Source organism: Engraulis encrasicolus, chromosome 4, assembly GCF_034702125.1.
Source record: "Engraulis encrasicolus isolate BLACKSEA-1 chromosome 4, IST_EnEncr_1.0, whole genome shotgun sequence".
Lineage (NCBI taxonomy): Eukaryota > Metazoa > Chordata > Actinopteri > Clupeiformes > Engraulidae > Engraulis > Engraulis encrasicolus.
Window position 1 is genome coordinate 35,154,019 of NC_085860.1, and position 11,704 is coordinate 35,165,722.

General features: G+C 44.1%; 1 protein-coding gene across 2 annotated transcripts in view; it reads left to right on the forward strand.

Moving 5' to 3' along the window:
• Positions 1 to 11,321, forward strand: part of sema3e (sema domain, immunoglobulin domain (Ig), short basic domain, secreted, (semaphorin) 3E) — a 79,387-nt gene extending 68,066 nt beyond the window's left edge. Inside the window, exons 15-17 of one of the 2 annotated variants that reach the window (XM_063197291.1) lie at positions 1,344 to 1,411; positions 6,451 to 6,581; positions 9,431 to 11,321. In XM_063197291.1, the coding sequence (XP_063053361.1) occupies positions 1,344 to 1,411; positions 6,451 to 6,581; positions 9,431 to 9,940 (709 nt within the window). In that variant the 3' untranslated portion in view covers positions 9,941 to 11,321. Of the gene's footprint in view, positions 1 to 1,343; positions 1,412 to 6,447; positions 6,582 to 9,430 lie in introns of both variants that reach the window. The other variant, XM_063197290.1, reaches the window with a different exon arrangement.
• Positions 11,322 to 11,704: the final 383 nt, after the last annotated feature.

Sequence of the window (11,704 nt, forward strand, 5' to 3'; positions counted from 1 at the left end):
ACATTAAATGTTCACAACCAAAGGCTTCCCTGATCCTACTGCCACATAAAAAAGACGTGACAAATCATGAGCTAATTAGCCAGGGGGGTCTGTATCGTGTGAGGGCGGTGGGCTATCCCCTGTGGGATGGCTTCTCTCCCCGAGCAGGGTGGCACGTGGCCGGGTAGGCAGGCGGGCGGGCAGGCAGCCGGGTGAGCTGTGAGTTGGCCTGTGGCAATGGTCCGGTGGACAGACATCCAAGCTGACGACATGCGAGGGTGTTTCCTTAATCCTGCGTCACAATGACTTGCCTGACACATCCTCCTCCGTGTCCTTTACACATGCATGCATGCACAGGCACGCACACCCCCACATGCAGACACGCAGACCCGCATACACGCTTACACACAGACACGCATCAGACACACACACACAATTACACACGCGCACACACACACTCACACACACACACACACACACACACACACACACAATTACACACGCGCACACACACACACACACACACACAGTGTGACCTCACACATAGATTTTCTCTCTCTCTCTCTCTCTCTCTCTCTCTCTCTCTCTCTCTCTCTCTCACACACCTCCTCGTCCTCTGGGGATTCCTCGTCACGCTCGCCCTGGTTCCTCGTCCCTCGCACCTCCCACAAAGAGTGACGCACACGCTCAGCCTCACAAGTACACACCCACAGTAGACACGAGGCACAAGCTGAGCAACACAGCACAGAGCCTTATAGAGCCTCTTTCAAGTGCCCTCAGCACGCACACACACACACACACACACACACACACACACACACACACAGACGCTCGTGCGTGCGCGCGTACACACACACACACACACACACACACACACACACACACACACACACACACACACACACACACACACACACACACACACACACACACACACACACACACACACACACACACACACACGCTCTCTCATTCCCTCTGTTTTTCTGTCTCTCTCTCTTTTTCTCTCTGTTAGACTTGAAATGTATGAAGTAATAGCCTATATGCTCCAATATTACAAATCATCATTATCATTCAGGCTCTCTCTCTACCCATAGGTGTTATGGTGTGTCCTTGTGTTGTCATGCCTCTGTCTGGCCCTCTGACGCTAAAGTGTTCCTGTCTTAGGCTCAGTCGCTGCTTTCCTCCCTGTCCTAGGTGATTTCACGCTTCACGCAAGTCAGGCATGAGTGTTAGACAGACGCAATGCTTGACATTGCACTGAGCACACTGTCAGTGTGCTTCTGTGTGTGTGTAGCCTATTTTTTTGTTTCTTTTACTCACTATCTGTTTGTTTGTGGGCTTTTTGTTGTTTGTTATGACAGGCGCTTCAGAAGGCAAGACATCCGACATGGCAATGCCGTCCAGCAGTGTAATGGACTACAAATCAATGGTAAGTGTGTGTGCGTGTGTGTGCGTGTGCGTGTGCGTGTGTGTGTGTGTGTGTGTGTGTGTGTGTGTGTGTGTGTGTGTGTGTGTCTGTGTGTGTGCGCGTGTGTGTGTGTGTGTATGTGTGTGTGTGTGTATGTGTGTGTGTGTGTGTGTGTGTGTGTGTGTGTGTGTGTGTGTGTGTGTGTGTGTGTGTGTGTGTGTGTGTGTGTGTTGTGTGTGTGTGTGTGTGTGTGTGTGTGTGTGTGTGTGTGTGTGTGCGTGTGTGTGTCACTAAGTGTGTGAAAGCGACTGAAACAGAAGGGCTGAGATGGAAGCATGAGAGGCAGAGAAAACACTTGACAGAAAGTGATGGTTCCACAATTGGAATGAAAGAAACACAAGACAGTGCAGTTATAGGTAGATTGGGGACAGGCTACTGAGAAGATGTGCGTCTACACACCAAGAAATCTAAATACATGGACATGAAAACTTGTGGATAGACCAAACCGTTACCCAAATAGTTTCAGGAATTTCGGTATTATATTTCTGTCTGACCTCTTCAACTGGAAAACACATGTACTGTTTTCAAAGGCATAATTCATTCGTATTTCCAACTACCAAGTAAATTCAACTCCCCAGTCATAGCTGTGACATGCCATACATCCGTCTAGTCTTCTGACTACAGCAGACTACTGAAATCATTTTCCTCTTGTCGTTTTGAGCCTACATAGAAATAACCCGGCCCCAGTACATTGTTATGCACAGTAGCCTACTTGATTGATGTAGCAGAGACAGTAAAATGAAGTGTAACCCACCTGTCATTACCTGATTATACTTTACAAATACGTTACCTTACAAACAGTACAAAACTGGCTGCTGCTCCAAAGCCTATACACCAGCATCTGGACAACAGAATGTTCAGGAGTTCTGTTTCCTAAGACTCGATAACATTTAAAACATATCAAGCACTTAGGGAGGGGAAAGACTTGTCCGTCATACCCTTCCTTATCTCTCCTTTGCAAAATATTACAGTACTGAAGAAATCATAGATTGAAAGAATAAAATAGGTGTTTCACAAACTCAGGGAATCTGCATATCAAAATCTGTTTGCAATAGTTCCCAGAAATGTTCAATTTTGTGACAGATAGTATGTCATACCGTGATGTTCAAAGTAACAATTACTGTGATTGAACTTCATGTGTCAGTCAGACACTGAATGAGTCACCAAATAAATGGTGATGTTTCATGATGAACCATTTTGTAAAACTTCAAACCAACAAGGGTACAATTAATTCTCTCCATTCAGCGCCATCCCTCAATTCGCACAGCACATTTTTGTTCTGTCTTCTCAATCCTCTAAAGCAACAACCATATCCTCAAGCATCCGCTCAGCCATCTGCATTCAAGGTCTCACTCATCACAGCATGAAGTATTTTACATGACAAGATACGAAAAACACAACATGTAGTACATTTTCAAATGAAACCCATCATGCCTCCACGTCTGACAACTCCTTTCACCTGCATCATACCTACTATTTCCTGCCATGAAACGTACATGAAACTAGGTGTTTGTCTTGGCAGTGGCAGGTACTGTAGGAACATGAGAAACATGTCCTAGTTTGCCTAACCCATCCTTGGCACCCAATTTTAAAACATTTTCCCACTCAGCTTTCCCCGATGCCTGTGACAAGTGTTCTTTTGCATAATAGTCACCACTTACAAGCCTCCCACGTCCATGCTTTGCCATGAATTGCAAGCTGCACTGAGAAATGGGGAGTACAGTGCAATGTGAAAAACCAGTGCAGTCCTCGCATTTACTCTCAAATGGCAACTCTCTGGGACTATTATTGTGTCTTGTTCTCACAATGGATGACATGGAAATGGCCATAGTGAGTACTCCCCCACCCACCACTCTTTGAGTTCACAAAACAAAGCTCAATTATGCCTACTGAGGTGTTTTTGTTATCCATAAACTGACTTAATAGTTAGAGGAGATACACAGTGGCGAATAGTCTTTTGGCAATGCATTTGAAGTCTGGGCTTCACTTAAAAAACTTACGGTAGCAGGTTTCAAAGTTGAACCCAAGGAAGATATTGAGAGTGTCTGCAGATATTTCTGTAATCAGTCTCACAGCAGCATTATCTTTACTCAGAGTGGTCAATATCCCATTACACTCACAGTGGTCAATAAACAGTACCACTCTATATTGTATTACTATAAATAGGGAGCTCAGCTCTGCCTGGCTGTTTTGCCGAGGTGAGGAGAGGAACCTGAGCTCCGCAAGACATCAACCCATTTTAAACTGTAGCTGTCAGATGATTAGTAGTACATGCAGTTAGCAATAGCAAAAAAATGCAGATGGGCAGTGAGTTAACCAGCTTAACAGCCAGTGTTATTACACTCAGTTCATTAGGCCTATAGTGGCATTCTTTGTCCGTGATAGAAAAGAGGCAACTGGGTTTACCCTTACAGTTGCTACTCGGCATGATCTCATGCGCTATAAACCTTTAGTGGATGCACAGTGAGCACCTATGCTTAAAAACCCACTTGGCCGTAATGGATGGGCATTAGGCAAGCATGCTAAATTATTTATTGACTGTATACGTTTTTGCAGAAGTGAGTGGCAAGGGGAAACGTGTTTTGGCAAAGCGAGAGGGCCTGTGGGGATGGACTCAATCAGAGACTGAATTAGAGAGGAGGAAAATTACTTGGGCCTACGAGAAAATGAAGAGGGGAAATAAAGGGTGGGATTGGTATTGAACTATTGGAACATGGAATAGGTGTGCAAGAAGGTCTTTGTCATACTAACAAATCCCATTGCTGCAAATGAAGGTCAGTAACTTACAAACTCCCCTCTTTTCCGGATGTAATTTCTCAAAGATCTTTTTGACTAATAGGGGTTCAGGCTTCTGTACTGTGATGTCCTGGACTGTGCAACACTAATAAATAAGGCATACCGTAGATATAAAACAAATATAAGAATAGTACACCTACATGCATTTCTTAATACCTGCAGCGTATTTTAATGCCTTAAAATAGCAGCGAGCAACTTAAGCAACTCAACTTCAAGGGTTATGAATTCATGGGTAGTCCAATAGAGGGTTTGATTAAGTAACATAAACCAATTCTACATGTAAAACTGGATTGAACTTGGATGACTATGCTTAAAAGCCTGTGGCTATTTTTGTTTGTGCATCAACATAGCCTGTCAAACAGACATCAAACATAGGAAATAAGTGAACAATTAAGGCTTTTGATTATGCACTTTTGTTATTACAGTGGTGGTTACAGAATGTAACGCTATGACATTTTATGTCAAAGCAATGATACAGAATAATGTGAGTTTCATTCCACAGATATTTTCCATACTGCAATAGTTAAATTACACAATTACATTATGAGATTTTATAAATAACGGACAAAACAAAAGAAAGGCCGATACTAAGCCCCTCATTTAGAAACACAAACCACATTTCATATATTCCGTTCCAACACTGAACCCGTTTCTTATTTCAAACTCATTTGATTCCACTCATAACCACACATCCCCAAAGACATTATATGTCAATATCTAAGCCAAACACCTATGACGGTGCAGCCATTATGGTGACGGCTGGGAGGTGATCACCTGCTTCTCTCCTGGGGTTTACAATATCCAAACCTTAGCAGGGGGCGACCCGGATCGAGCCCCTGATTTCTGATGAGCAACCCGCCCCACCCTGCCTCAGCACAGCGGCTCCAGAACGAGCCGGCACTGTGCTTGGTAATCTAAAGCAGAGCAGTGCTTATCAGACCAGGAGGAGGGAGGAGAGGGGGGCATGGTGAAGGCTGTGGAAATGCACTGCTGCGTTGATCGGCAAGCACTGGCAAGCACTCACATGCTGAGGGGATGCTGTAGAGAGTGGTGGAGTGGGGGATTGGCTACCCGGAAAAGGTTAACGTAACCCTGTGGAAAGGCAATCAACATATCCAATACTGTTTTGCTGGACTGCTGGGTGCAATGTACAAATACTATAGAGCACATGTGCAAATGCAGATATTGCATGTGTGCGTGTGTGAGTGTGTATGTGTGTGTGTGTGTGTGTGTCTAGGTGTGTGTGTGTGTGTGTGTGTGTGTGTGTGTGTGTGTGTGTGTGTGTGTGTGTGTGTGTGTGTGTGAGTGTGTATGTGTGTGTGTGTGTGTGTGTCTAGGTGTGTGTGTGTGTGTGTGCGCGCGTGTCTGTGTGTGTGTGCGCGCGTGCCCGTGTGTGCGCACGTGCATTGCACTGTGGCAGACATGTACAGCCCTTACCCCCCCCCACACACACATAGCCCTGCACCGCCATCTAAGCTGTGCAATTACCAGTATAGAAAAGTCTCAATTCATCACCATGGTGATGGAGACCGTATTTCAAAATGTTCAATTACCTGCAAATGTTCAACCTTTCTCCCGCGTTATTTCTTTATATAATTCACCCGATCCCAATTACTGCATTGTGCTGAACATGAAATGATGATATTTTACGTCTGACAAATAGGAACGTTAATGAATTCTCAGCATATTCCATCACATCTCTTCTGTTTTGCAATTTGCCTCTCATTATTGTCATAATTCTGCGTTTAAGACGGGATGCAAGGCACATACAAATGCACTTTTTGGATAGCAGTACGAATGGAAATGAAAAAGGTATGAAAAGACGCATGGTTGAGAGAAAGTGGTAGAGGTGAGCAAGGGTGCCTGAAAGGTGATGAAACAGGATGTCATTCTGCCTGAACTGATGGGCAAATGTATAGTAGTACCCATTCAGTCAGAAATGGTGCAATTATTGATAATCTGATGTAAATGTCAACACTTTGTGTGTGTGTGTGTGTGTGTGTGGGTATGTGCGTGTGTGGGTGCGTGCGTGCGTGTGTGTGTGTGTGTGTGTGTGTGCGTGTGTGTGTGCGTCTGTGTGTGTGTGTGTGTGTGTGTGTGTGTGTGTGTGTGTGTGTGTGTGTGTGTGTGTGTGTGTGTGTGTGTGTGTGTGTGTGTGTGTGTGTGTGTGTGTGTGTGTGTGTGTGTGTGTGTGTTCCTAGAAGATCACAGGGGCAGTGGTGTGGAGAAGCTGGTGTATGGGGTTGAGAATAACAGCACCCTGCTAGAGTGCAGCCCCAAGTCCCTGCAGGCCAGACTGCTTTGGTTTTTACTGAGAGGAACTGACATGGAAGAGGTGAGCAAGAAGCACACACGCACGCATGCACACACGCACACACGCACACACGCAGGCACACGCACGCACGCACGCACGCACACACACACACATACACACATACAGAGAGAGAGAGAGAGAGAGAGAGAGAGAGAGAGAGAGAGAGAGAGAGAGAGAGAGAGAGAGAGAGAGAGAGAGAGAGAGAGAGAGAGAGTGTGTGTGAGTGAGTGAGTGAGTGAGTGAGTGAGTGAGTGAGTGAGTGAGTGAGTGAGTGAGTGAGTGAGTGAGTGAGTGAGTGAGTGAGTGAGTGAGTGAGTGAGTGAGTGAGTGAGTGAGTGAGTGAGTGAGTGAGTGTGAGTGAGTGAGTGAGTGAGTGAGTGAGTGAGTGAGACAGAGAGAGACAGAAAGAGACAGCTGAGTGAGCTAGCTTACTTTTGCTTCGAAAGCCTCAATTGGTCCTGAATTTTTATGAGAGTAGGACACAGTCTGTCAAGCTCCTGTCTGAGACGGACCATATCTGACAGAGACCACTCAGCTTGAATTCATCACAGTCCAGCAAGAGGGAATGCACAAATCAGCACACAACGTTTAAAATACAGATTAAGAAATGTGATGTTCATAACAAAATGCAAGTCAAGCAAATGATATCATGATGCTTTTTCACAAGCCCAACTTACAGTGAAACATTACTGTTTTCATCCTAAATTAGAAACAGCAAACAATCTATTCAGTAACCATGCAAAGGACCCTTGAATGACCTACATTAATATCTAGACCCTGAAAACCTAAAATCATCATTGAATGGGCACAGTTCTCATTTCTGAATATAAGATTTCCGGTCAGAGATGTGAATTATTTCCTATTGTCATTATCAGTAATACGGTTTTCCCAATTTTAAAGTAACTCTCATTGCCAGATTCAGCCTGACCACATTTTCTAGAGCCATCTTAGAAATACCAATAAAACAGTTAACATCTTGTTGTGAAAGTGTCTCATATTCACACAATTGATAAAGCAGTGGTTCAATGTCATTTGCTCAACCACAGCCATTAACGCTGATGCCCTATAGAAACAACATTTTCAGTGGACCACACGTATGGTCTGAAACATACACATGACACATCTGAAACACACTTTAATCTACGTGCTTTGTAACATCTGCCTTCTCCGCCCACTCGTCTACTCTCCCTTCACATCAAAGCACTAGCGCTTTCTCTTTAATGTGTGTTCTCAGGATTGTGGAGCCTTAGACAAGATTCTCTCATCTGCAGTTACAATTACAATCTTGAAAATGCTAATGGTTGACACAGCATGCCGTGCTAAGGGTTAGCCAGCCTTCATCAGCTCTTCATAAACACATTAAATCCTGCAGTGAAAAAAGGACCCCATGGGCTACTTCTGTATTAAATTATATAATTAATTTTAGCGCTGGGCAACATTACATGGGAACAAACTGGCTTCAGTGAGACCACCTGCAGATGCTCTGGTTTAGGAATCAGCTTAGTGAGAGGAACAAAAATGAAAACAAAAGTGTAATAGCCTTAGCATGGTTTCCTACTGCTCTCAGCTCATTTAGCATATTGTGCTTGCAGTCTGGAACTGATGTCTGATGTCAAGATGGCTCCATGGGCCGTTACGAAGAGAAGTAGCCGTGGGTGACTAAATGAAATGATGCTGAAGTGAAGATTGAGTAGAAAATGTAGTGACAGGAAAGGTGGTTAGAGCTGAATAGTCAGTAAAGATGGGTAGAGCTAGATGTATTCATTAAAATGGGGGCAACCTATAGTAACAATGCTAGTCAGTATTCAAATGCGTTGCTGTTTCAGCAAAATTTCATTGTGATATCAAATTTGTTCTTCATTTGTTAGAGACATAGCTTATTTAATGCTGAGGTGATTTGGGAGGAGACAAACTGTGGCAGGAAGTACTGTAGGAAAGGAAGCGATCTCACAAGAGGTTTGTAACTGCTGCAGTCCTCCCCAGGGTATCAACAGCAGGAAATATTTCTGAGGGAGCATTGCCAAACCTGTATTCATGTGTAGTCTTTATGAAAGAAATTGTTCAGAGACAACATTCAGTGTTCCAGAGTGTAGCAACGGGGAGTAAAGTTGCCCCGCTGCTTGTAGCAGCCAGCACCCCAGTATGGTATCCCAGAAGGTCCGGGTTTGAGTCCCAGAGGGGCAACTCTTCGCTACAAATGGTGTCAGCATGGATTGTGTGGCATTTTGGAATGGGATAAATATGTTGGGTGGTAAGTGAGGTACACCAGGAGTGTATGAAATGAATGGGTCTTCTTTGTGAAGGAGAAGGCAATGTGATGGAGTGGCCCTCAATAGTTGTGGGTGAACCTGGCTCTTTGGTGTGTGGGTCAGAGCCCCATTATGGTACCCTAGAAGGTCCGGTTTCAAGCCCCGTTGGGCCAAATCTGCTCAGAGAAACACAGATCTTTGAAAGAAGAATAGCTCTATAAAATGCACAGTGAAACATATTAACAAATTAAAAAGATCTAGTCATAAGGCACCTCATTTTAGTTGCTTCAGTTTCAGAGTGGTGTGAGGAAAACCTATCCAACATACAAAGAAGAGTTCAGATGCAAAACCCCCGAAGTGCCTTTTCAGAAAATAATCTTAATTCATTTTTATTTAATACAAAGCTATCAAAATTGCATACTTTTTTATTTTATTTATGTAATATAACCATTTATATGTATTATCAAGTAGGCCTATATGAATGTAAACCAAACCAACAACGGTGTTCTCTAAACATATAGAAGTGCAGGTCTTAGTCTTAGTCTTAGTGCAGAGTTAGGGGGTTTTGCATCTGAACTCTTCAAATATCTTTATAATTTATGTTCACTGCATTCTCCACAGATTCCAGGTGATGATCGTGTGGTGAGGACCAGCCACGGGCTCCTGTTCCTGCGTCTGCGCAGGGCCGACGCGGGCACCTACCTCTGCCAGTCCGTGGAGCATGGCTTTGTGCAGCCCCTGGCCCGCATCACCCTGGAGGTGCTGGAGGGAGAACGGCTCGAGGGGCTCCTCCACAAGTCCAGCCCAGGAGGAGGCACTGCAGATGGGAAGGAAGAGAAGGACGAAGATGGTGGTGCTGGTTCCCCATATAGCAGGTCAGCTGCAGCTCTGCCATGCCCTTTCCCCAGTCTCCCGACTGGGCCGGCGACCTCCAAGCTCTGGTACAAGGAGTTCCTCCAGCTCATTGGCTACAGCAACTTCCAGCGTGTGGAGCAGTACTGTGAGCGCGTCTGGTGCTCCGCCTCCGACAAGAAGAAGAAGAAGATGAAGGCACTGGCACCGAAGTGGCGATTTCCACAGGGCACGGAGCGACGTGCAAAGCAGCGTGCACCACGCCACACTCCAGATTAGAGCGATTTAGAGGCGTCACGAAAACAAAGCGGAGGAGGAGAGATAGAGAGAGGAAAAGGAAAGTGGAATTTGGCTAAAAAAGAGAGAGTTGAATCGAGACAGACTGATAACGGTACCATGAACTTTGCCTAGGGACAGAGTGCTTAGCAAGGCAGATATTTCAAACATAATCAGAGCTGCAATTGTTGAGTGGAGCAGGCACAGCCAAGCTGCAATTTTGAAGTGTTGAATTAGAATCGACATTTGTGACCCTCCATGCTCAAACAGTGTACAGTGGAGGATAATAGGATAATATGATAACCACATGCCATTTTCCCCGGTAAAAGCAGGACTGATGTTTGTTGAACAGTGTGGGGGGGAAAGGACATTTGAATGCCATTATTGTTGCCATGGTTATATAAGTATAAGAAAAATGTGGTTTGGGTCAATTCACCTCAAATTGACAGACTTTGTGCAGGCTTTGATCGACAATAGCCTTGTTTCTGCATCTTCCTGCATGTTTTTCTTTTTCCTAACCCACTGAAAGGAAGGAGAGAAGAAAAGGAAACTTGGAGGATATAACCCACCTTGCAACGATGTGAGCTTTACCCTCAAAGACCACTGAAAGAAGCTTGCTACACTGTTGGACTCGATTTCTTAAAAGCATGCCACTGTGTTGATGGTTTCTAAGTCTTAAACGACGTACCAATGAAATAATGTGTTTGTTGCCATAAGCTTTGGGTCGGAAGGCAATCAGCTGACTTACTACGCACACCTCACATGTAGTCTTCTAGTCTGTGTTGTATTACTTAACTTATTATAATGTGGGCGTATTTTGTGTCTTTGTTAGTAGTGTCTTTGGTGTAGTGGTTTACCTTTTTCAGATAGAGAAAAAAAACAGAAACTGGAAATGCCATACTGTTGTGTAGTAGAAACTGTATCAAAGTAGAATTGTTTTCTATTTTTTAATTCACTACTACTACTACTATCTTATTTAGAAACAGGCATGATGATTTCAGCAGATATCAAAGTTGTGTTTTATTCAGGTGACAAATGTTTTCTTTTTTCTTGTTCAGGTCTTGCAATAAGCTTTATGTCACAAATCAGTCAGTCCCAGATAACATGATGAACAAATACTTGAACATATCCTCAACAGTAGTTGATATGTAAAAAACCACTATAAATATGTTCACTCTTGCTTTTTATCTGCGTGTCAAATGTACATGATGGCATATAGCATTTGTGTGTTGTGGAGGTTAAGTGTCCTAGGGCACCTGTACGATGTCAATAAATACTATTAGATTTAGTCTGTGTGAGTCTTCAAATAAACAACAAGTAGAAAGAATAGAACAAACTACAACCACAGGGATTGTGTTTATTATTGCTGTATGTTTTCTATTTAATGTGTGCGTCCGCGCATGTATTTGTGTCTCTCTCTTGGACTGACTGTCTGTCTGTCTGTCTGTCTGTCTGTCTGTCTGTCTGTCTGTCTGTCTGTCTGTCTGTCTGTCTGTCTGTCTGTCTGTCTGTCTGTCTGTCTGTCTGGGGTACCTTGTATGTTTGTGCCATTGGCCTACCCATCAAGCTGAACTCCTACACTCCAGAGCCAGGGTGTAGAGCTATGGTTTGGGTTAGAGCTTCATTAAGGCTATTGGTATCTCATATCAATGATGGAGCCCATTTTCACAGAACACTAGATCTGTTTGCATGTGAATTACAGAGATCGTTCCTCCTCACCGATCGTGTGCATATTTCATAAAATCGTACCATTGCAGGCATTGCTGT